This window comes from Triplophysa rosa, linkage group LG13 (genome assembly GCF_024868665.1).
Source record: "Triplophysa rosa linkage group LG13, Trosa_1v2, whole genome shotgun sequence".
Classification (NCBI taxonomy): Eukaryota; Metazoa; Chordata; class Actinopteri; order Cypriniformes; family Nemacheilidae; genus Triplophysa; species Triplophysa rosa.
Window position 1 is genome coordinate 14,834,561 of NC_079902.1, and position 27,327 is coordinate 14,861,887.

At 38.9% G+C, this 27,327-nt stretch overlaps 1 protein-coding gene across 1 annotated transcript in view; it reads left to right on the plus strand.

Moving 5' to 3' along the window:
• pcdh1b (protocadherin 1b) overlaps window positions 1–19,396 on the plus strand; it is a 139,117-nt gene extending 119,721 nt beyond the window's left edge. The window contains exon 5 of the mRNA XM_057349035.1: window positions 16,806–19,396. Within this exon, the coding sequence (XP_057205018.1) occupies window positions 16,806–17,215 (410 nt within the window). The 3' untranslated portion in view covers window positions 17,216–19,396. The remainder of the gene's footprint in view (window positions 1–16,805) is intronic.
• The last annotated feature ends 7,931 nt before the right edge of the window (window positions 19,397–27,327 follow it).

Here is a 27,327-nt window from a genome sequence, read left to right on the forward strand (position 1 = left end):
TGTGCCCCTGGGGTCCTCATACAACCGTATCCAGTTGCGCTGCTCAAACTGGCTGAGGACATGCGTCCCCGTATAGAGAATCCCATTAGTGAGGTCTTTAGTGTTTTGCGGGTTGCTTTTGGCCTTACCACTCGGACTGGCACAATGCTGGCCCAGCGCTGGGCAAACAGAGGGCGCTTATTATAGTGCCATGCTTCTGTGCCAACCTAGCCAAGCTTGACAGCTCCAGCTCACAGCATAATCCAGTCTCTTCACCTCCACACTTACTGTTTGCCAAATTACCTTCTACCTCTCCCCACATCTTTGTCTTTCCTGTGACATTTCGCTTACAAAGAGTTTTGAACTTTGAAGTAATGCTTTCGTATACTATTGTTTGGTTTTGACGATTTGGAATTCTTTTGATTAATAAATTCAGTGGAACTTTTCCAGTCTGGAATGACATTCAGCCACGTTCAATTTGTGGTTGTTTGTGTGACAGTTCATTGCAGTCTAGACAATTTGGTCATTTATTTACTCACATTTTGTTCAAAACCTGTTTATATATTTTTTTCTCACTGGTTTGATAACCAACGTTCTTTAAAATATAGCTGCAGAAAAAAAGAGACCATTCCAAATTCCAATACTTTTGTATTGTGGCCATTCCAGTCCAGTGTCTGTTGAATTTCAACAAAATTAAACCTCGGGAGTGACAAAGCATCCAAAATCAATGTGAAAAACTGACAGAATGACAAGACACCTGATAACTGTGATGAAAATAATTTTGAACTTGTACAAATATTACTGTTGTACTGCTTAAAGGTGAATATGAACTTGTTTTCTTTGCAGTATTTGAGCTCCGAAAAAATACAGAGCATATTTACTGTTATTTCTCCAGTTTTCATTTTCTGCAAATAAATGCAATAGAAGCATTGTTTTCATTTGAAATTTGGTATAAATATTGTTAGTAGTTCACAAAATAAATATAAAATGATCATTTTACCAAAACACAAACCAATAAATAGTAGAAATGGTCTCTGAAATGGTCTCTTAATTTGTTCTGCGGCTGTTCTGTTTGTGTTCTGCAGAAAAAAAGCCATACAAGTTTAGAATAAAATTTTTTGGGTGAACTATCCCATTAAGTTTTAACTGATAACTTGATTATTGTATTTGACCAAAATGTTAAGAAATTCTTATCTCTTATGATATTTTGTGTGTAACAAATAGGAAATGTGTATTTGTAAACGTGTAAATATGAACTAGCATCAAGTCAAACAGGCACTCCACTTCCTTTCAGAACTCGGCTCCAGAATTTCCAGATCACCAGGACCCCCACCTCAGAATCACTTCCCCTTTTTCTTTGCTTTAGTTTGCATGTTCAAGTCTAATTTTGTCTTCTTACAGTGATTGTTTTTTTCTCCCTAATTGTTTTTAGTTCCGAAAAGCCTTGTTTTTCCACCATGGTCTCAGTCGTCTGATTTGCAGCGCTGGGTGAAAGAGCGTCTGGCAGAGTACAGGGTGAGGTGGATCAGCAGATATCTGATATAGAAGAAATGTGCTCCTGTGGTGAGGACGCTTGTTACCGTTAGCGCTGGCTAATCCTCTCTTATTAATGGGCTCCATTGCAGGGTTGTTGTGTGCATAGAGGATTAGCGGTTGTTTGTCTCTCCTCTGTGTTATGTTGTTCTAGACTCATGTGGGTCAGAGGAGAGACTATTACTGAGCTGCCCTGTTATATCTCTCTGACATCCGGCCGGCATCTCACCATGGTGGTGGTGTTTAGCCTTGATGTTCAGCCGAGAAGTCCAGGAAGTTTTGACTCACAAATGTGCATTTAGACCAACGGGTCAAGGTTTGGTTGGTGAGCATGACCCAATTTGCCCCTGCTGGTAGATGCCTTGTGGTTGTAAAATACGATTTTTCTCCATTGATGGTCCCTTTAAAGTAGAAAATGTCGGCGTAGGAACTGACTGTACATGCTCTTATGGAACCAATCAGCATATTTTAATTAACGGTAAACAGCTAAACAGTATTTTTTCCAGCTATTATAGTTAGACAAACACACATATGCAACCAATTTAAATCTTACACCCCTAGTGCTTTTGGACGAGTGTGGAGGATTTTGTATTTGCTCTTGTGTGATTTTGTGTGGGTGCGTTATCTTTGGATGAGGTTTCTGGTGAGCCACAGGGCAAATGTGTCTCTGCCCCAGTTAAGCCGCCCTGCCCTGGCAATGGCCTGAACTGGCATGAGAGTGCCACTGATACCCGTGGGCGCTGGTTATTCTAGAGCGCAGAGGACGTGGGCACACTCTCGTAAAGAAAAGCCCCCGCGTGGAGCAGTCACCAGACACCTTTAAATACCGGTCTCAGTTCAGCGTCGGTACACCAAAGTCTCATTTTAAAATGTCACAGAGCAAATTCAATTTCAGCCGAAAATGGTTCTCTCTTCTGCCTAAGAGTGTTGGAACGAAGGCCTGCCTTCTTCTTTTTTATGTCAAACAACAGGATGTTATTCACGGAGGTCACAAACAGAAATCTGAACCTTAAAATAACATTCAAATTGGTCTGACTAATACAATTTTGAGGGTTTGTCATTTTCAAAATAGCCACTAGTCTTTACTTTAAACACATCACAAACCATACATTGATGCTTGTCAAAAAAAAGTATACACCCTGAGACAATCATTTCCTCTATTATTTTGGTCCTTTGGGCTAGTTTTGTGTTTTTCTGCCTAAATTTTACATGGTACACAATGGTACACCAGCACATTTATGGCCTCAAAGCTATGTGCATGTGCATGTACAGTTTTGTACTTTTGAGTTAAAGAGATAGTTCACCCAAAAAATTGTACCCGTTCCTTTCTATTGTATGGACACAAAACCAAAGTCGTACCGCTGTTGTTCGGTTATCTTCTTTTCAGTTTTACAGAAGAAAGAAAGTCATACAGGTTTGAAACGACAAGAGAGTTAATGGTGACAGAATTTTCACGTTTGGGTGAACTATCACTTTAACAGTAATTTCCAGGCTAAAATAACTCACAAATGACTCCACAGATGTGATTTTCAATTGTTACTCTTTGAAGTCAAGGTTTTCAATTGTGTGTGTGTTTGTATGTGAGGGAGTTCTAGCGCTGCTATCAGGGGACACTTTGCTCCTCTGTGGTGGATCTCTCTGTGGGCGAGATCCCGCAGTGAGTGTGTGTGTGTTATGTGTGTAAAGATGTGTATCACGGAGAGAAGTCCCAGTGTGTGGTTGGTAGAAGTATTGTCCTGCTTAATTAGCAGCACAGCGGTCAGATCCACACACTAGCCCGCAAAGTTCTCACACACGCACTTTCAACAACACACAGACACACACAATCATGGGTACACACAAACATGCATGCCCTACTATGTGGTGTATGACAAGATGGTGAGTACATGACGACAACATTTATAATTTTAAAGTAGTAGTTCACCTTCAAAATGAAAATTCTGTCATCATTTACTCGTCCTCTTGTCATTTCAAACCTGTATGACTTTCTTTCTTACGCAGAACACAAAAGAAGATATTTTGAAGAATGTTGTTATCAGCCCCCCATTCACTTGCATTGGTTACAATAGAAGCGAGTGGGGAGAGGGGGGGGGTCTGGGGTCTGTGCTGTTCTGTTACTAACATCTTTCAAAATATCTTCTTTTGTGTTCTGCAGAAGAAAGAAAGTCATACAGGTTTGAAATGACAAGAGCTTTTAAAGTTTCTGTTATTTCAGTATACAGGTAATATATTTTTTGCTGAAACCTTTCCTGGAAGATCTATAAAATGCTTTTCCCATTGTGGCAACTTACCCCATATAGCGTGACAACAGGCTTTGTTACTGTACCTTTAAAACTTGTACATTACAGTGACCTCTCTTTTCATTGGCTGACCTATTTGGCTGTGAAAGGTATCATTAGTTCTGCGCTGTCTGGGCTGAATACTGTTTTCCATATATCCCCTTTAAAGTCTTAAAAATGTAAATGTATAAAATGTATACTTATGTTCATTCTGGCCTTTATCAGCAGGGAACCGAGCCACTGTATTTGACTTTAGGGATTCCTTCGAGAGGAAAACGGAATTCATTTCCATTTAAAACTGAATGCTCTTTCCTTTAGCTAAACCAGAGGATAGCAGGCTGAGAAATAGCATTTATTTATGTTTGTTTCTTCCTGTTGTGCAACTACCAGGTGTCTCACTTGGCCATGTGCAATGTTGCAAATAGAGTGTTAGAGACTTGTGTTTGTGCACAATTTGCTTGTTAGTAACTCTCCGTGGCTTTGTAAGCGTATGCGTATCAGAGTTATGACTTTTCCCAAAAGAAGCGAGTCCAGAGAGGAAGTGGAATCATATCCACTACTTTCTCATGCATCCCTCTTACTTTTTATGCCTATATTTGGAAAAAAACCTCAACGCCAAGCTGAGTGAATCCTGCATAAGAAAGTCTTGACCTCAGTAGTGTCAGGGAGCATCATTCTTGGTCAGCATCTTTGTAACAGCTGATGAAATATTTTATTTTCTTCTAGAGAATTTGATGCACAAAAATGCATTTAAGCGATTAAGAGGTTAAGCGCTAATCCAACAAAGCATTAATTTCAAGTGAGGCAGCTAAACAGCTATGTCATTTTTTTTGTAAAAATATGGGTTAATGGAGTGTATGAGGTGTGGTCAGACATTGAAGCAACCTAAATAAACAACAGCGAGGGACCACAGTACGAAGTGATACGGGATGAGAGGCGAAACAGATGGCATGTCTTCTGTTCGAAAGTAAGCAGTTTGTTAGCAAAGCGAATGAGAAGGAGTGGGACAAGTTAAGCTGATGTCAACTTTCATCAGTCAAAAGAAAGTTGAACATAAAAATGACCTCATGTTAGCATTTGCACTTGCCAAAGCAGAAATATAATTGACCTATGCTGCTTATACGGTTGAAAACGGTACTTTTTAATGTGTTTGTCACATTATAAATCACATTGTATTCAAAACAATGAGCCCTGATGTTTTATGTCTTGCCATCAGCAAACATTAGCACCTCACTTCCTGTCGGGAACTAGTTGAAGATGGGAACATAGTAATAATGGCATTGTGTCTTTTCTTTCATTTTGTCTCTCATTCTCTTTTTTTTCACCTTCTAATCTGCAATGCAAGGGAATTAAAGCTCGGAGCTTTGCCCACTGTCAGTGGCAGAGAGAAAAAATGGATTGCTTTTAATAATGAATCAAACAAGCTTGGCAGCACACGCATATTTTTTATATTTTACCTTAAATATTGAAAGCCCTCGATTCTCACTTTTGTGGTGGAGGAGAATAAAGGAATAGAGAAGAATGCAATTCTGAAGAAGAGATATGATGCATTTGAGGCTTCTCTGGGCCTGTGCTTTGACTGTAGGCTCATATTGAGCTGTTTTCCTTTGAAGACAACACTGGTTTTATATCCTGTGGGTGTCCGAGCTCCAGATGGGGGTGCCGGCATGTTGCATAATCCTTAGCAGTCATGTCTACGGGAATATTTTAGGGCTGTGAAGCAATTAAAACATTTAATCTAATTAATTACATGATGTTGGGATGAATTAATCAATAGTAATTCAGGTTTGAAACGACATAAGGGTAAGTAAATGTAAATAAGGAGAATTTTTTGGGGCAAACGATCACCAATTTATTAGTATTGTTATTATTTAACTGTTTTATTTTAATACTGTTAAAATTCTTTGAAGAATTAAAAACTGACAGTAAGTGGCGGTAAATGCCATTAATTCATTAGATTCACTGAATTTGTTCAGGAACGCAGTAAATGATTCTTTATGAATGAGCCACTGATTAATTGATTCACCCAATTGATTCGCTCAAAAAGGGTATTCATTTAGAAACGAAACCACGCTGTTTGTTCCTCAGAGATGTGCAACACTTCTCCTGAGGCTTTATATATTTTATATATTTTCTTTGAAAAATTAGGAAAACAGACAATGTTGTCTATAAAATATATCTTAAAATTACTTTCTTATTTAATTAACTGTTGTATAAAATCAACATGACATGTGCACTCGTAGTTTTCTGGACAAAAATACACTGCTATGATATTGCACTTGTGTGATTGCATAATTAAATAAAATTTGACAAAAGCTCATTCGGGGTCATTTTTGCACTGTTATCTTACATTTTAAGTTCTTTCTGACAGTATTCTGTAGGACGATGTTATATATCACAGTAAGTTGTTGCCAGCATCATATTTGTCACTGGTCAACTGTATGAAATGTAAGATGACCAACTTATGTCTGGGGCGGGTGCGTTAAATGTTTTTAATTTTCCATAATGTTAATTATAATTAACGTGTTAAATGCACAGCCCTAGAATATTTAATTTCACAATGTCAGAGAACATAAATAACAGAATTTTATTTTGGGGTGAACAATCCCTTTAAGATTAACTTGATTTATAAATAATGTGTGTATGTTGTGAGGTTGTGTATATCGGAAAAGTGTACAGACTAAGACCATGAACACACTTGACGTCTTTTTGACAAGAAAAAGTTGACAAGAGCGCTTTTTTAGTAAAAAGAAAAGCTGGCAGCGTTTGTGCATGAAGGCAGCTCAGCACACAGGATTCATATAGGCAGAGTAACGGAAGTCTGTTTGAATTATAAACAGAGACCGGCTTTGCAAAAACCAACCAGATATTTTCAAACTACAGTACTAATTTCTCGCTAGAAATGCAAAAAGTTGCAAAGTTGCAAAGTTGCAAAGTTGCAAAGTTGAAATGCGAAAGTTATTAAAGGTGAAAAATAAACTTTGATTAAATAAAAAATATACAAATTTGTTCAAAGCAGCGCTTCAGCTGCCATTTTATTTTTTAGAGAAGGATCCTGCTCGACCAATCACGACAGGTCTCGCTACTCGCTTGTCATTGGTTAGCTGTCAAAAAGATGCTTAACATAGGGCGTTTTCTTCAGAAAAGTTCAACTTAAAAAGGCGCTCGGAGCTGCAGAAAACGTCGCCGGCAGTGGCGTTTAAAAAAGCGCTCGTGACTTTTTTGGAAAACACGGTTTACTCCATAGGATTATAATGTAAAACAAAAGCTGGCAGCTTCAAAAAAGAAGTCAAGTGTGAACACGGCCTAAGGAGAACAATGAGTATAAGGGATAAAGCTGGTCTAAATTAATCTTTTATCTAATCTGCGATCTCAAACTATGTTCTAGACCAACATCGAGTTTAGCCCAGAACAATAACATACTGACACAAATCTATTTTCTCACTTACTAACCTTTCAATAGATCCATCCTGTCTCCAGAGCATTGAGAAAGAGAGAATATAGAAAGGTAAATTGTAAGCATTGCTGAACATTGATTTATAACTAATGTGACCCTATGAGAAAGGCTGCAAAAGAGAAAGTGTTATTTATTGAAAAACAATAAATCAGGCATTTGACATAATCTGTAGTTTCATTTCACTTCAATTTTCAGTTATCACTCTGATTTTACTCTTATGATATCGCTTGGAAACATTTCGATATTTTTCGGTTATCTTGTTTCAGCCTCAGACGTGATCGCAAAAGAAACACAGGCAGTTTAACTTGTGAGCTATACTTGCCCAAGGCATTATTAGATTTAGCTTGTATTAACTCTGTTAAATACAGCAAGTCATTTTACTATGTGAGCAGTATGCGAAACGAAGGTAGATCTAACTTATCTCCTGCCCCTGAAGTTTTTATCTCTGTGAGCTTATAATCGCCACTCAGATCAAATACAGAACTCGGTTCTGTTTTCATGTTCAGTGTGAAGAGAGAAAAAACGCTAAATGAAAGCGACGCTGCTTTTTTGTCTTTCCATTTTCTGAGATAAGTATGGTAAATTTGGAATTTGGAGCATGAAATGATGCTACAGTGAAATGGAGAGCAAGACAGAGAGAGAGAGAATTAGAACAAGAAGAGGAAAACAACACAGACATCACACGACAATGTAGCAAACAAAACAATAATATTCCAGTTCTGTAAAATGAACCCAGTAAGAGGAAGAAATGTTCAGAAAGGTCAAAACCTGTCCACATGACTGCACTCTTATAGGCATAAATGCCAAGATGGGAAGCCAGCTGTTTTAATATCGTACATTACCCTAAACAACAACAGTGCAAAGAAACCCAGCGCAGCTTCCTCATGTTGAAATTAATGAGAGAGCAACAAACTTCTTACAGTCGACATTGTCTGTCTGTGCTGGATGTGGATTTAGTCACAACATCATTTTGTTTTTTGTTATCTTATCCTTGAAATTCAGATCATGTGGCTCTTCAGAGATCATTGGCTTTACTACATCTTGATCTTGTTTCCCCAGTTCAAATGGATTTAGTCTCAGTCTGTCTCTCTTCATGTAACATTTTCTTATGTTGCTTGATTAAAGGTCCAATGTATGGAATTTAGCGGTATCTAGCAGTGAGGTTGCGAATTGCAGCCAACAGCTCACTCCCCCCTCCATTTCGAAGCACTACGGTGACTGACACAGCACTAAGATGTCATCCCGTTTCCGCTTCTTTGCAGAAGGAGATAAAGTTATTACGAAACATGCTCTGTAGAGAAGTTTGTCCGTTTAGGGATACTGTAGAAACAACATGGTGAATTTCATGCAAGAGGACCCGCTAGAAATAGCTCATTCTAAGGTAAAAAAAACATAATGCTTAAGGTCTTTATAAACCTTCGAAGACAAAGTTATGTATGTTATATTACATTCCTGTCAATAGACCCTACAAAAAATTGGACCTTTAAATCTAATGTGCCTCAGACTTTCGCACAGTTCTATGTTTACAGAATTGTCATTTAAATGTTACATTTACATATGTTATACATATGGCATATACTGTATATAAAGAGAGAGAGAGAGAGAGAGAGAGAGAGAGAGAGAGAGAGAGAGAGAGAGAGAGAGAATCACGTTGATGTATTAAACTGTTTTGACTTTTTACTTCTCTTTGAAACAGGGAACAAAAAATTATTGGCATATCTGACCATTTCCATTTTGTTTTCTTTTTTCTGTAGTCAGAACCACACATGAAATCTAGTGTTTACAAACCACATCCATATTGAATGTGGTTTTAAAACTTATTAAATTTGATTTCTTTGGACTGTGCCTTAGTCTAAGTGGTCAGATTGGATTTCAAGTTTTTTTCCTTGATCCGGAACCCGCTGTGTACTTCACATGCTGCAAAATTGTCAGGAGCTATGTCTAAATATACTATTTTATACTCACTGTTTTCTTGTACAGTGAACTATGTGACATTCACTAGCGTGACAAGATATGCATGAATGTGTGAAATCCCTCTGTTGGTTATTCTTTCGTGCGCCTGCCGATGTCATGATAGACATAAGCGGAGGCTAAATTTCCAGTTTTCCGTCCTCTCTTTCCACATTGACAGCTAATCTCGGTCGTCGTATGGGAAAGTCTCTTGGTATTGTGCTGATGACATCATTTCTATAGCAACTGATGGAGATATGATGGATATTGAATACACTGAGAAAACGGATCAGATTTCACAACTTGCAGAATGACAGAGTGTGGACAGTCAATCCTAAAATCAGATTTAAAAACTAAATTGGATTGTGTGGAGTGAACAAAGCCTGGCCTACTATAGTAAAACAATCGCAGTAACTATCAAATATCAGCAGAAACGATCGGTACCTACAGTATATAACTTCATTAACTATAGTTATTATTTGGTAAAGGTTTTGCTTTCAAACACTTTTTGAGAGCGGGGATGCTGGGTTGCCAGATCAATATAAGGTGAATGTATCGCAGCCTGTGGATCCCTGAACTATTCAGATAAGAGTAGCTTACTCTTTCTGAAGAAGGGATAGATGTTTGGTCCCTAGATACAAAAGAATAGTAATCCCGTGAGAGAGTGTGTCTTTGAGAGAATGTGTACTGCGCTGCAGAAAAAGGCTCATCATGTCCAAAACCAGCATATGGTCTCTCTCAAAACAACATGTCCGACAGCCATATGTTTCGCAAACAGGTTACACACACATGCACCATCACAACACGTCATCCTTCTGGCGATCTAATCACAAATTCACACACCAACGCCTGGCATAAGTGCACCCAAAACTATCCTTGGTTTCTGCACTCTTACACACGCTCAGTATTTTTATTGCAAGGGCGCCAGGGCTCAGGGAAACAGTGTCTTGACATTTTGTCATTCTGAATGACCTCGGCTCTGACCTCACAGATGACCTTTCTCCTCTGAGGCTCTTGGCCGACAGAAAGAAAGACAGCATCCCCAAAACACACTCAGCAATGTGACACTGACCACTAACCACCAGTTCTTCCTGAATGTGTGTGTGTGTGTGCCGACAGGGGCCTTTTATAAATGGGCCTTTTTATATAACCTTTATAAAGGGTTGTGTGTGTCTGTGTGGAAAGTGGAGCTTGTGGACCATTACACATACATGAGAAGTCATATACAGTATGTTATTATTTTATTCATTATACATTTTTTTATATTATTTGTTTTTATTTTTTTATAAAAAAATTATGCTGACCTATAATGCAACTTTAAGACCAAGCATAAGCCAAAGGGTTGCACCAACAATACTCAAGCAACAATACTAGCAACTACCAGCTATTCAACAAATCAGATATATTAACATTGCATTGTTACATATGTTAACAATGTCATATTCATATTCATGAGTCAAGATATATAATGTGACCCACACGCTCACTTTTCAGAGTTCCTTCCTACTTCTGATTGCTAGTACAAATAAGCATCTGAATTTATACATTCATCAGCTCTTGCTTCTCTCCATCATATGTCAGTGTGAAAGTTTGTATCTTGTGTCCCTCAATGAAAGGCATCTGCAAACATCACTAACAACACTTTTTCTTGACAGCCTCTTGCGTCTTTCCTTTGTATATGTAAACGGAGTCATACCATTCAGTTAAAGGTCCAATGTGTAATGTTGTGGAGGTTCTATTGACAGAAATGCAATATCATATATATATAACTATGTCTTTAAAGGTGTGTAAAGAGCTTACATAATGAAGCGTTGTGTTTTTATTACCTTAGAATGAGCTATTTCTACTTACGTACACAGCGCTCTACAGGGCGTGTTTCATAAATACGGGGAAAGAAGCGAAAATGTGATGCCATCGTGGTTCTATGTCAGCCTCCGTAGTGCTTCGAAAGGGAGGGGTGGAGTGAGCAGTTTTTTGCAGTTCGCAACCTCACCATTAGATGCCGCTGGATGCTAAATTTCATACACTGGACCTTTAAAGCTTTCAAAAAGTGTTGTTTTGTTCCATTATTTCTGGTCCCTTTTTCTAATATTGTTGATTTTGTGATGATTCACACACACTTTCCCACTTACAAGGATATTTACTGCCAATAATTTTGTTTGGTTGAAAGGACAAGGTTAATTGTAAAAGAACATGTATACCCATCGTACACTATCCAACATTTATTCATTTCACCCCAAACCACAACCATCACTGTTCTTTTCAAAGCGATAATCAACAGTTTCTAATGATGGCAGATAAGGCAGAATATCTCACAAATTCTATACAAAATTAAAGTCAGCTGCTGTCCTCAAAATTCAGCTCGTCTCAGATATGCGGTGTCCTCTCGACTGTGGTCCTAAAAGCTTATTGAGGAAGAGAGAGAGAGCACAGGCCCAAGGGCAGCTTGCTACAGCCATACATTTATTCACTTTTGTAGCATGATTGAAGTTTCCCTCTACTGATTTCTGGAGGGAGAGAGGAGAGAGAGGAAAAAGAAATATCTCTTATGCTTTCCCTCGTTTTTTCAGCATCCCTCAGTTCTTCATCATTAATAATGAAAATGATTTTGTGCAGCATTTGCCTGCGAGTCTGTTTCTTTTAAGTTTCCGTATTTGCGGGGGAGATTTTTCATCATTTTAGTCACCTTTAAGGATATTACTGCTGCTCCTCACCTTTGTATGCGATTCAACTTTGTATACGCTGTAGCACTTTAGTCGAAAAATGGGTAAAAAGACAGGGCAGCGAAAAGACAATATGTGGGTGGCTGTGCTAATGGCAGACATTTATATTTATAGCGTTATAGTGTTCCTCTCCCCCTCTGCCAAAAGTCAATTAGACATAAGCTACAATTACAGTTATTCATTTTCCATGGCACGATGACTACTTGCAATGGAGCATGGTTCGATGAAACATTCTTGATACAAAAATCAACTCAGGCCAATCTTACAATCCATATCACACCTCCGAAATTTGTACTGAACTGTGGTTGCGCTTGTCAGTGGGTTGGTTAATTTCATTAGACATTGACTGCAGTGGGCTGGGTTCCTGCACAGTGATTAAGTCCTTTTCTTGCTGAAAACAAGATTTTAAAGTGAAACCACCACTCACAGTGAACGGACTACAGCTCTGTTCAAGAGCAAAACAAGCAATTCCAATCCATTCCGAGAGAAACACTGATGTAAGTTCACTGCAATTTTCATGAAGACTTGTGGAGTCAATGACGTCGTAAAAACATTGATAAGTCGAGTTTGCTTCTTTTTATCCATCTATTTGTCTGGTTTGAGTCTACAGAGGGTCTTTTGTGCTTGCTTTTTACTTCACAGATGGTTGTTTAGGTCTTCAGTAATCAAACGCTACAGCCTAGCCTCATCTTCAATGATTCAGCTCGTGCACGGACGAACTCAACTTTAAAACATTCATGAGTAGAAGATGCTATGCAGCTTACCCTAGTTGATTTAGCCGTGGGCTACAGCCTTTCTTCGTGTGCTTATATTCCTAAGCCAGGAGGAGATTCTATACAGCTGATGCATACTGAAACACAGCCTGCCAACATGCAGAGGTTTGCGAAACAACTTACGCTCCCCCTTTCTCTCGGCTGGCGGAGTAGGGGGAGCGAATCTGGTCAGCGGGCGAGGACATCGATTTTTGCGGATCAGATAAGTCCCATGTTTAACAGATGTAGGCCAATGGGACACGGTCCAAATGATAGCAGTCTCTGTCTCTGCTCAGAACTCATTTAGGCCGTAAGTGAAGCTTTGGCAAAGCGACGCACTCGCGGTTCTGGCGGAGAGCATTGTGGAACGCACGTATGTGAAATGCAGCAGCGATTTAAACGGTTCCTCTGTGGCAGTGAGAGCGGAGAACTAAATGTAAAAAGGACCGTATCTATGAAAGAGTATAATTAAATGTTTGAAAACACTCAATCCACCTGCAGTCAAATGATAAGAGTAGAATGTATTGGGGTTCCCAAATATGAGCTCTGCAACTTGATCTGCTTTCTGAAGATATTTATTCTGACATTATTTAAGACCTGCCAACATTTTTTTCTAGTAGGCAGCCATGACAGTTTGACACACAATGATGCACAAGGCTATATGGACAATGGATGTCAAGTTTGCATACTTAAGATTTCATAGGATTAAAAATAGGCATTCATTAGAATAAACAGTATTATTCTTTGGATATATCTGGTAATTTAAAATCTAACTTTAATAAACTACATGGATGTCAGTTTTGCAATATTTAAGATTTAATAGGATCAAAAATAGCCATTCAATTTTGAATAAAGAGTATTCTTTGGATATATACGTATATATATATATTTAAAATATAACTATAATTAATGTATTGTGTTATAGTATAGTTTGTTAAATTATGTGCCAATGGTACAGTATCTGTGAATTTGTGACCATTTTGCTTTTGCTCCTAACATACCAGATCGCATATGACTGAAGCTTCCTATTTGTCATGGGCATGCTACAAAACTGCTTTTTAAATATTAAGAGTATTATAATCTAATATTAACTATAATATTAAGAATAAGTCTTATTCACTGACTGGGTATCATGTAGTGCATTAAAACTGGCAATAGAAAGGGGTAAGAACCATTGATGTCACAAGCAAAACACTGTTAAATTATAATGAGTTCTAATGCGTTTCTAATGTCTTTAGCCGTGTCGTGTCGTGCCGATCCTGTCCGGTGTATATGTTTTTACTTACTTAGTATTAGATCTTACTAGAACATGAAATATATGGAAAGCTCTGGTGATGTGTAAAAGTGTGTGTGCTCATTTCAGTTGTCTCAAGCACTCGTGGTAACTGGCTAGAATTATACTTCATAGTGTTATGCTGCCGGGTATCTTTCCTGCTTGCTGTCATTAGAAAGTACATTGTGTCTTGCTCCTTTTCCTGCTGTGTCCCTCCTGATGTTATTCTGAGCTGCTGTTTGCCCAGCCAGTAACAGTGATGCTCATAGACATTTTTATTATTATTATTCTTACTTTGGTACTATTGTAGTTTTTTGTATAATGTAAGAAACTAGTTACCTACAACCTCGGTATGAAGGAGTTTATCTGCAGTCTGAGTTCACACTAAGACCAGGAATGTGCATTAATAAAATACTTACGGTCATTTTTATATATTTTTGTTGATGGTTTAAGATTTCGTTCACCTTCTTTTCCTTTTCAAGCCTTTACTTCGTGTTCCCAAAATGATTTCTTTCTCCCCTCTTCTATCCTCCTAAAGCAGTGTGTCGATTAATTAATAGCTGGCTAATTTAATTTTCCTAAAAGTAATAACTTGTTTAAGCACGAACACAGAGTGACAAGACAAAGTTCTAATCTGGCCAAAGTTTAATTAGTCTCGACGAGGTTTGCGTAAGTGCAGATGGGGGTCAGAGGGAGAGGACGCCGGATCGAATGACAGCCGAACACAGGGTTGGGAAAGGCAGCAGGGAGGGGAGGTAGAGGCTTCCATCAACTCTGCCTGTCTGCTTCCATCCGTGCCCAAGATCAGCCTGCTCTGGCACACAAGGGATTGTGGGATATGTTGGAGTGTCGGTGTTAACTGTCAAATAAAGACTGGTTTTCCCACTACTATCCCTCACACCTGTCACCCAGGGCAACCCGTGCATAGTGGCCGAGCGGTTGGCTCCCCTGGGCGGCTTTAAGGCACAGCCACAACTGGAAATCAATTGGCTGAGACTATTATGGAATGAAGTGAGGAGGAATATATTAGGGATTTACGTAGCGGGTTAATGGGTAAACAGCAGTGAGGTATTAACTACAATTTGGTCTCTTCCGATGATTGCACTGGACTGGAGGCATAAAATATTAACAATAATTTATACAATTAATAAAATACTCTGTGTCTGTATTATATACTGTATACATTAAATTGCACGAAATGGAAGATTCAATTCAGATATCACTGAACGAATGCAAGGGCAAAGTGAGCTGGGTTACTAAATAATAGTTTGGATTTTTTCATTCCCTGATAGGCCAGTGGCCACACATAAAAAGCTTATTCTTATTCATTACTGTCATTCGGATCAAATCATTATGACTCTTTCATATGAAAATCATCCACCTGCATGTCAAACAGGCATTCTTAACTACAATGAAACAGTCCGACAGACATTTTGACAGCTACACAATTGGCCGCAGAATTCATTGGAAAACAGCTTGAACCTCGCATGTGTATTTCCATCCATATCACACCCCAAGGGCACTACAGTAGAATGAAAATGTTGTAAAGCAAATCCAGCCCTCCGTCACCAAAGAGCAGAGAGAAAGCGAGGAACCAGCCTTAACGCATCCTCCCTCTTTACTTTAGATGACAGCACCAAATGTCAGATACTCATCTGGAAATAATTTCCATTCTATTATGGTGACAGGGGGCCAGCAGAATCTAATTAGCAGAAAAAAGTCCTGGAAAACCAGATTGGGGGTGATTGGTGATGGGGGCAGTGGTGCAGGGCAAACTCTCCAGCCTTCAGGCTCAGCGGGGGCTTGAACTGGAACTCGAAGAAGGGAGATAAGAGAAGGAGAGAGAGAGGTACTCAGGTGCAACGTGCCAGAGAGGAAAGTCTCTGTTGGTCTGTCGGAGCATAAACTTTGAATATTACTTGTTGAGTGATAGCAAACGAGTGAGATGTAAGATAAAAGTGCAAAGAGCGGACAAAAATAAAACAAAATAAAAGAATTATTACTATTGCTTTGGATCATATTCTACAGTATGTATATTGAATGCCCCTTGTCCAATCAGATTAGATGAGTAAAACTATTGGATTATATAATATACATAACGATCAAAATTTAAGTGACTCGTGTTTTCTAATCCAGGCTTAAAAAACAGAGACAAAGTTAACAAACATCCGCTGCCTCACATCAAAAAACCTTTCACAGAGCTCAGACATTTAGGGAAATAAATGTGTGTCCCCCGAGAACCTGCCATTCTGCCTGTCCCCCTTTCACATCCGCACTATCAAACTAATCTAATGTCACGTTCAGTCGAAAGGTTAGGCTCAGCTTTTGCATTTATATTTTCCAGACAGAGAGTTTGACCTTTGCGGATCAAGTCGTTTTTTTCTCTCCTTGTGATGCCATCCAGCTTTACCAACCTCTAAAGTCAAGATTAGCATACATTACACAGACTGGTTGAAGTGAACAAGGCAGAGAAGAATCTGTGGGGCTGTTTACGCAGCTTTGATTGACTGCGAATTATTTGTACCTTTTAGCCCATTTTTGGCTGGTTTGAAAAGAGTAATAAAAATTCTCTGGTTTCGATAAAATACTGCAGTCCAGCTCACTGCATTTTAATTGTATGTTTAAAGTGTTCTGTATTTCTTTTAGTTTGTCATTTGAACAAGTTCAGCGAATACATTTTCCATTGAGTGTTGACCCATACTGAGAGCAATTTCTGCCTAAAAAAAAGACGGCCGTGAGCAGTAGCCTATTCAAAGTACAAGTACAAGTACCAGAGGAAAGAAACATTAAAGATCCTGTGTATCTCCTTAAAAAGGAGTTTTTATTCATTTTCTATTCTTTTATTTTCTGTTCATCCAGATCTGAGGCCTCTCCCTGACGTCGCCATGACGGGAAAATGTACGCGCGAGTGTACAGAATACGGCCACTCGGATTCCTGCTGGATGCCCGGACAGCCTTCACCCGACCGTACCAAAAGTTCCAAGAGTGGGCCGAAGCTCTCCACCTTTGTGCCTTATCAGGAGAGAGAGGGTCAGGAGCGTTTGATGGCAGACAGCAGCTCCAAACCTCTGGGAGAAGAGCGAAGTGGAGGTGGAGGCAACAAAGTGGCCAGCATTCGCTTTTTGCCACCCTACACTAGTGCCTATTCTACGGGCGGCGACGGCGGCAAGGACTGCCCCCTGGAGGAGATACCCCTGAGTCAGACAGCCGACTACGCCCCTCCCACCACACCATCCAGCCAAGGTTCCAAAAGAGAAATCTACCTGTGATGCGCCTGTTTTCCGTTTGGGTTTCGGTTCCACACTTGATCCAATTTACTTGTGATCAGCAATGCCTGTGAGAGGATAATAGGCCTCATTGTCAAAATCCACCTCGAAACCAGACCCCAATTTACACAGATCATCTGAACATGCATCTCAAGTCTCCTCAGCCATGAGCTTAATGGCTGACACAACACAGCTAGTGTCCTGCTTCAAAACCCTTCGGGGGTTTACAGTATGTATGCCTGCACATTGTTAGAGGCTCTGGAAGCCAAATAGAAAGATGTGAAGAGAATGATTTGAAAAAAAGAAAACAATTTTGTGAATATCAATGAATAACAGAACCCCCACGTAAACCTTTAATGAAAGAATGTAAGGACAATTTTTAAGTGAATTTTGTGATAATTTAAGGTTAAGGGTATACGCCTATTTTATTCAGATTCTTTTGCTGATTTTTTAATATATACAGTATATAAATATATCTATAAATATTACTTCTGATCAGACTGTAGTTACCTTAAAACATATACGCTGGTGTACACATACAAATACGTTGTTATTTTTTTTTGTGTGTGCATAAGTGTTTACAATTTTCAAGCAGGGTAATCCAGAAGATCTGGCAAACCAAACGCTGGCGAGGGAAATACATTTTCAACACGTACTTTAGTGAAAACATAGTCATCATTCTTTAAGTACTAAAGGGTAAATGTTTCTTACTTTGGTCGTTTTTTCATAGAAGGCTGTTTTCTTATTGTACAGTGATGTAAATACAACACACGTCTAGAGGAACAATTTTCGCTCCCCTCCCTGTAACCGTACAGAACTTTGTACAGAACTTGTTGAGAGTAGACGTTTCTCAGACGTTTCGCCTCCCTGTCAGTAAATGAAGGACAACACAGAATGCTAAAGATAATCCAAGGAAGGAGCCTCAGCTGTCTATCTACAATGGACTCAAGCAAATGCAGAATTGGGGCAAAATGAAGAAGCAAGGGGAAAATACGGATTGCAGCAGATTTGCGTGATGTTTTTTGTCATTTTTGAAAAGTTGTCTCATGACAAGCTTCATCGTTTCCCAAGGGAGGCCTTGTGGAAACAGCATAGCGATCATAACTGTCACTCCTAGTGACTTTTTCCTGTATTTGATCAGATGACTCTAGTGAGATCTACAAAGCTCTAGGTGAGTTGCCCTCCAGGCTGTGATTCTGGGAGAGCTTTGTCCAACCCATCCCATCCTTAGGGAGGACCAACAACTTTTCACTATGTTCTCAAAAACACAGAACTTTCCACGTGGTGTGCAATAGCCTCTTTGTATTCGGACATATCAAACTCTGTTGTGTAGATTTTGTGGTTGTGTCAGAGATTTCTTGCTCTGCTCTGTGGTAGGTGTGGGCCTGACCCTGACAAGCTGAATGCTCACAAGAGGTAGACGAGTTCAGAAGTAGTGACAGCAGAGCATTTCTCTCCGAAGATAATCGTTTGAGCATATTAAAGTTTTGATCCACAAATCCAGTATACTCTAGGATCTCTGAAATTCTGTTTTAAGTGTGTTTTGGTTTAATGACATTACAGGACTGCGGTGAACTTCGAAACCGATTTTAATTTGCCTGCATTTTACTAGCACATCACTGAAAAATCAAACTGGCACTTGCCTAACTGGGGTGGTTTCGTTAGATGCCACGATTTCCTAATCTAAAAGCGAGGCCTTTCTGCGAGAGTTTACAGGAAGTTCATGCACGGCTGTTATTAATAGCGGATGATGGCAGCTTGGATTGAATCAAAGGCAACGCAGGTCAGCGAAAGCTCTAATGAAGCTCAAGCCTCGCACAATGAATGCACCATAATTTACAACATGTCAAAAAGTTAAGTGGCCACTTAAAACCGACTTTTAAATCTGTAGGTGTTAACAGCACACAGTGATGTATTGAGCCGCGTGCTTTAAGTTCAATATTTGATCAAAATGGCACCTTTTGAAAAAGTATAATAAGCAGACCAAAATCACCCAACACTTTAGGCTGGTGTCTCAAGTGAGGGATATATCTGATGTTTGGATATTCTCAAGTTCCTAGCCGACCCCTTGTACAAACGCTGACAGATTGACTTTGTGTAGATTTCATCCTCAAAGTGCTAAATTTAGCATTTATGAATCCCAATGAAATTTACGTTATACATCAAGCACCTGGGGCCTCATGTATCAACTCATGTACAAAAACTTTGCGTACGCCAGCTTTCACGCTCACGGTCGGATGTACTAACAGTGAAATTAACGTGAGAATGTGCGTTCCTCCACGCCAACTTCATGTCTGGCGTGAGTTTTTTTGTGCGTACGCACATTTACAGCTTTGTTCGTACGCAATGTTTTAGTATGGAATCAACGCAAGTCTTTGTACATGAGGCCCCTGGTCTTTGGTCATCAGATACAATAACTAAGTGAAGATACAAATATCCCTGTTTGCTTTGTCCTCTTACATAAACAAACGTGACGATTTGAGCACATCATGGCTCGCTCACTCACTGATGTTGCTGTGGTCCTAAAATGTTGAGTTTGTTTTCTTCATCATACAGTACACATGTGGGGGTCTTTCCATTCTTTTAATTAGTCCAACTACTGACCTTATAGCAGTTTTCTTCTGTGACAAACAGAAAATGCTTAAGCTACATGAGTCCAGGTGCCACATGACAGTTAGACAGTCTCTCGCTCCCGCTGGGAAAACCTGCAGTGTATGCCTGGAGAGCAACTGTCACAGATACTGCTGGGTCAAACCGCTCTATGTGTGTGTGTGCACAATGTTGCGTACTGGATGTGTGTCTTTGCACACTTGTGTAACTGTGTGGATGCATGAAGAGTATCACTCGCTGCTGTTAAAGCTAGAAATTGTCAAGCATGACATGTTTTCAATGGACAGATTGTGTCACGGCATCTCAATAAAGGAATTGGCTCTTGCTGTGTAAAACATCGGACAGTAGCGCATTCAGTTTGAAGGAAAGCATAATGACATATACACTGGGTTTAGAAATTTTGGTAAGGGAAAAAAAGTGAGAGAAAAATGTGTCAGCTGAAAGACAGTCTACTGGCACAGATTTTTTTAAATTGTGCAATTGTAGCTGTTGGTTTGTACATTGAGTCTGATGTGGGATCAAATTTTTCGAAACAAAAGTGACCCGTATTAAATTAAGTGGCTCACAAATGTATTATTTGAGGTGAATTGTTGAAACACTGGTTATTCTTAATTTACCTGCTGTTATTTTATTGAAATTAAGGTCTTTTGAGTCAAATCCTTGCTGTCCCGTTATCTGCTTTTTTCCTCTACAGTAAAAATGAGTCTTACTGTTTTGTATTAACAGTCATAGACCAAAATTCACAATGGCTATTAGTTAATTACTTATGCACATTTACTGATTGTTTTTAATGGTGTCCAACAGCAGCACAGTGATGAGCACATAATGTGAACTATGTCCTTTTTAAATTTGTTTATTTGTAAAAAAAATTGTCCATCTCGTGACTAGGCCATACTTTTCCAGTATTTTGGGGGGTTAATCTGCAGATTTTGTGGATTTAAAATGTGTTAAACAAGGCTTGGAATAGTACACTCTTTGGTACATTTTCTGAAATATTGAAAAAATTAGCACACAATGTGGATTTGTAACAGGGGTGTTTCAGTCTGAAAAGTTCTTCAGGCGTAGATGGACCCTCTCATGACTGATGCTCAGTTTCATCTTCACCTGAGCTCTGTTTCATTTGTGCCGGTGTATTTGATTACACAGAAATCAATCAAATCCAATGTGACTTAAGAATCAATTCTTTGAAGCATGGAGTTGTTCTGGTGGGAAGTCACCTGCCGCATGAGTTATGAACAAATCTGTCACAATGTTGCAGTGTCACATGCGTAATAAAGCCCACCGTGCATTTCTGAGTATAACAGTGAACAGCATTATTTCACCCCATAAAAAGATTTTGCCATGCAGGGGCCGAGTGGCTACAACTTCATTACTATGACTTTGGCTCTGAAATAAACACTTTAGCGACATGTGGGCATTTGCCTTCATGTGATCTCAATATTAAAAGTCTACAGCAAGTAATTGAAGAACAGCCGCTGTTTAAATAGATCATTACAGGAAGTACAAGTTTGTAGCCTAAGTGTTGGTTATATTTATATCGAAATGCTTGTGATGCCTGGTTTTCTTTGTACAGTTTTATGTACATGCTAATAACGTGGCTTTTTAAAGAGTACAAAAAAAGAACATGAAAGTCAAATCTTACAAATTGTAAAATATTTTTCAAAGTAGAGTATGCTAGTATGGGAGTGTGTTTGGGGGGTTGGGTGCACAGAATTTCCGTGCCCATGTCTAAAGTGTCATCAGTAACCATTCACTGGCTTCTAGTCTATTTTAAAGTTTTACTGTCTCCTTTCATTAAGTCTTATTTTTTTCTTGAGTTTTGTGTTATTTGCAAATAGTGGCTTTGAAGAGTTTTAGCCCTTTTCGTTCCATTATGTTCTTATCAATATCCGCATGTTAAAGACGAGAAAGAAAAAAGAGGACAAAAACCCTGTTGTCTTTTATTTTTTGCTGAGCAAATCAAAGAAATACCATCTTGTAAGTACTCCTTCCTTATAGCTTTACAATAAAATACATTGTGTTAAAATGCTGTTTCCTTCATGAATTGTCAGTGGTTTTGTATAGCTTTGTATTTGATTTGATTACATGGTCTATTTTTAATTCATCAGGGACAGTGCTTTGAAAATGTGTTCCCTCTTTCAAGTTCACTCTTTAGGGAACACATGTACCCCAGTGTAGCATCTTGCAAATAACTAGTGAACTACTGATTCAGCATGCCTGTGCTGACAGAAATCTACTCAAGTTGTGCTTTTCAATGTGTGTTAGTATAGATCAGGAAGACTTTTCCAAAGTTTCCTAAACTTTCTTCAGCTTGTGTGGCATTTGTTCCTTTTAAACCCTACTAGATTTGTTAACCTGAGAGTGCTACTAAATATAGGTTTTATTGATTGTCATACACGCTTTATTGGTTCTGGGGACACATTTATGATGCAAATTTGACTTATTTACTGTAACACATGTGATTTAAATCATCAGATCATTAGCAGAGATTAATTTATCTGGGTGTGTCAAATATAAAGGCACAGTTTCACAGACAAGGCTTAGCTTAAACCAGGACTGTACCTTAGTTAAATTGGGATTTTTTTAAGTCACTTTTATAAAAATGCTTTGGTAAAATATTGTTGGTGTGCATCTGTAGCCAAAACAATGGCACTGGTATATTTCAAGGTATTTTAAAATATAGTTATTTTCAGTTAAGACAGCTCAAACATTCATTTTAATCTAGGGCTAGCCGTCATCCTTGTCTGTAAAACCAGGACAAAATGTGAATCTTTTTGAACACAAACCCTAACAAAAAAATACAGATAGGTAAACCTATTGTTCAAAGGAGTCCTTGCGAGTTCAGTTGAACCAGTTTGTGTTATTTGGCAGAGAAAGAAAAGTCTGAAAAGTCTGCAGTTTGGAGCGGGATCATTAATCATTGAAGAGAAAATTGTACACCAAAAACATCTGCATAATTTCAAACAATTAAGATACAGTAAGTATGAAATACCAAATTCTAAAGCAAAACTAAAATAATGAATAAATGGAGAAAAACCTCGGGAGAAACCTATCTTAGCCTGGAGTGCCAGTTCTCCTCTGACACATTACAGCTGCAATCTTTCATCTGACAATAATATCATAATAAATTAGCTTCATATTGATAGTCTTAATGAGAAGTGAATCCACAAAAGTTAAACATTCAATGCACTTTCTCAGCAGTTTATAGCAAAACTTTTTAAAAGCTTGTTTATTCAGCACTTTTCTCTCCCTGTTTCCTTCCATCACTGGTGTTCTCATGAGGAGGATTTACCGAGCCCCTGAGTTCTTCCCGGAGGGCAGTGCTTGACTGAGGGTCAATGTTATCAGCCTCTCGGCCGATAGAGTGAAGGTTTTCCTCGGCAGCACAGTGCCTGCCCTCACCAACTGTAAATATTGGCTCTGCCGTGCAGGTAAATGAAGTGTCTAATGACGGGTGTTTGAAATAAGCCCTCACCTGCTGGCAGCCAGGCAGTCTAAGGACATCTGAATATGTAATATAGAAAAAGGCTGAGAAAGTCTGAAAAGAAAGGAGTGCGAGAAATGCTTTAAACAGCACAGGCAAGGTGCAAGTATTTGCTGGCATATTTTCAAACCCGTTTCAAAAAGATTTTTTTTCCAATACACTCCAACTGGCTTTTATGAATGTACTGTACCGTCAGGTCGTCCTCCATCCTCAAGTTTCAGCTTTCTGAGAAACGTTATCTTTAAATAAACATTGTATTTCATTTTCAACAGGGTTTTAAAACGGTTATTAATTTAAAACTTCCATTTGGTGACACAAATGGCAGAAAAATGAAACATGTTTCATTTAATTCATGTATGACAAAGTGGAAGACACTTGTTCAATGTCGAAAGTTGCAGATCAGCCTCATATTGATGACACGTGTCCCTCTTAAGAAAATGTCACGGCTATGAATATTCACTAAAAGGATAACCTGCTCAGGCATCACTGTGTTTCTCAGCATGTGCTCATAATGACTGTGACAGAAGGTCAACTGCTTATGTGCAAAATGTGTGCATAAATGTTAATGGTAATCACTCAAAGCTTGTGTTTATTAGAGGACTGAACCATCTATTTATCCCCCCACCATCTCTCTGTTAGGGCTGACTGCTCCTCTCTTTCACTTGCGGTTTGCAGCATGAGGAAGGCACATAACTGCAGGCGCTGTATGTAATGTTAAAATAAGATTAGTTTACCGGTGCACATCTCTGTATGAGGATAAGAAACAGTGCTTGCATTTAAAATGTCTAGCTATCCCAACGTTCCCTTTGCTGATGCCAGGTGTCCCACACATAATAGTAGAACATGGAGAAATTTTGTTTGGAGTTTCTTCCGGCGATATGTTTTAAATGTAAAGCAGGATGTCAGAGTGAGTTATAAATTGGTCTGAAATGATCCCGAATTGAGTCCTGCCGTTTTTCAACAAAAAATGTTGACAGATTTTTGTGCATTAATTTATTTCTTGTGCACAGTCCATTTAGTGAGTGTACTTTTCATCAAATCTTAATGTAAAATGCAACCAAACCCAAACTCCTATTTATATCCTTTTACACTCAGTAGCAATTTTGTTTGGTTTATTAAAGCTTGTATAGGCGGTTTTAGCAGCAATAACATAAACAAACGTTATGTGGCCCAAACTAAACTTCTGGTATAGACCTCCGCAAAGAATCAATAACTGTTAAGTAGTTTTAATTTAATTGAATATAATTAATATAGAGTGCAATAAAATATTAATATCACTTAAATATAATTTATATATAATTTGGGTATTGGGAAATGAGAAAAAGAGGCACCAGATTTTGGGCTCCCTCATTTTTAAAATCCCTATTTAACCCCTTGTTATAAGCAGTTTTATACGTGTTTCTTTAAATGTTGTTAAAACATAAAAACACAACAATGATGTTAAATCATCTTAATGATGACAAGAATGACGGTGAACCCATCCACCTCTAACTTCCAAATCGTAATTACTACCAGTCGCTCTGTAAACCCCTGGACGATGTGATAGATGGACAGATGAATAGATAGAGAGACGAAATGATGAGGTGAGAAGAAAGCCTACAGCGATGGAGGGAGGTCTGTCCTGAGGGGCCGCGCTGTAATGCCCTGCCATCATCCCTCGCCCCATGCACCAACCCTTCCTCTCCATCACTGTCGGCCAAAGGGGGCAGCCCGGCCAACTGCGGAGGAGAAACGGTGCATGTCGTGTGGGTGAGGGCAGGGGAGTCGCCCCTGTGGAGCTTCTGGAGTTCTTTTCATATCAATCACACCACAGGCATGAGAGCTAAAGACAGACTCGCTGCCTGCCATCATCCTCTCAGTGCCGGAGCATTAAAGAAACTCCTACCATCCAAACATCATCCTCCCATCCCTTCCCAAACACGTTCACTCCATCTCTATCTTGACCCTCTGTTGGCTGTCATTCTGTGGCTTTTGCCAGACCCCTGCAAATCGACTTCCATTAGCCTCAACCTGACAGTGGGTGTCTCTGGCAAAACAAAGTGTGAGTAATGCGATTTGTCTCTCCGTTGTTGTGCATTGGGAAATAGACTGTCAAGTTGTTTGCAGATGTGAGAATAGAGAAACTGTGAGACAAGAGCGAGAGGCAGAGATTGTTGGGTGATGGAGTCTGGCGCGGTATAAGGAATAGCTCAGACAAACATTAAAATTTATTTTTGAAAATAGTCTTTTGTCATACGACAGACAGATACAACATGTATGGGAAATATGTTATTATTTATTTGCTTTTAAATTAATGTATTATAGTTCATTATTATTACTTGTTTATTTACGTTTGTCTGTCTGTATGTCTGTCTGTTTAGAGACTGGAATTTACAGTTTATTATTTATTGCTTGTTAATTATTGTATTATAGTTATTGTTTTTTTTGTGTGTTTTATGTTTAACAGGAGGAAAATACCGGGTTTAAATGACACGAGGGAGAATAAATGACAAAACTTTCTTTAAAATAAGAAATAGTCACACATAGCTGTTCTTTTAATTAAAGCATTCTAGAGAAGACGAAAAGAGGAGATTAAAATATGAAAAACATGGACCATGTAGATCAAGTCAGCATTTACAGTATATTGTTCCCCCACACATACAGCACTACTCATTTTAGCTCCCTGGAGGCTCAGTCATCTCTTCTCCACCTTGTCCCATGGGTTTGTATTTTCAGCTTGGAAAATCTGTCATACTACCAGTTGTTTGCCGACTTGCTCAGACTTGCCACCCCAAACCACAGGTTCATTAACAGGAAACAATTAGCCACCAAGCTTGCACGCAGTACAACACTAAATTTACAGCACGTGGCAGCATATCTTTTGCTGAAATGACTAGATTTCCTTCAATCATTCTCATAACTGAATTGTTCCCAGTTATTATCACAAGATTTACTATTTGTATGAATAAGAAAGACGGTGGTTGATTGCGTTCAGGGTTGGGCTAAAATGTCTGGTGGAGATGCAACATCACACCAGGGTTAATTCAGTAATGTGAAGATTTTATCATGAAATCAAATCAGAGGTCAACCGCGATGACTCTCATTTGGTAAAGAAGTCAAAGGTGGCAAAGTCAAAGTACATCTCATTTACCCAGAATGAACCTACTATTTTTCCCTTTGCTTTTAAAGGAATAATTTTGGCACAGAAATACTGAGATGCAAATGCTGCCTCTTTATTTCATCTTTAAAAGAGTTCAGTGTGACCCTGACCCATAATAAATCAAAGCGCTACCTGGGCTTATTAGCTGAACAACCCCGGGTTTCTTTCTCTCTGATTCTTTCTATCCCCCATTCTCTCTCTCTCTCTTCCTCTCTCACTATCTGTTTTCCACCCACGATCGTGGGGTCTTATCTTCAGTGATATGCTGCTTGACCTTCCCTTCAGAGCCAGCAGTGAGGAGATGCTTCGTTGGAGTAGAGGATGCTGGAATGGATATTCATTAGTTATGAGATAGCCGTCTGCATTCGCATGATGACCTCCAAGGATGTGGGATAAAAGACAGCCAACAATGAGCAAGTGATTTAAAGCCTACTCTCCTCTTTATGGGGTGACCTTCCCCTACAACCCTGGCCTAGCTTTCATACTCATCTACTTTTATTCAGACATCGCAGCTGTAACTAACATCTTTCAATAGGTCGCTGACTGGCAAAGTGATTTTTAACGAATTATCTGTTTATTAAATCATTTGTGCTAATAAGATGATATGCAGTGGGTCCCGAATCACTGTCAAATCTTATTGGTTGACCTGACCTGAAAAACTAAACTTATTTCTGAACATCTATGGTAAGTAAACATTCATTTGGCTTGATTAAAAACACTTTCAACGATGAAGGCTACTAATTTAAGTAAGAATCGCAAAAAAAGCTTAATTGAAATCTGCAAATTTGTTTAATTTGAGATGTCTGTGAAAGGTCCTGAAATTTAGCGGCATCTAGTGGTAAGGTTGTGAATTGCAGCTAGTGGCTCAGTTCTCCACTCACT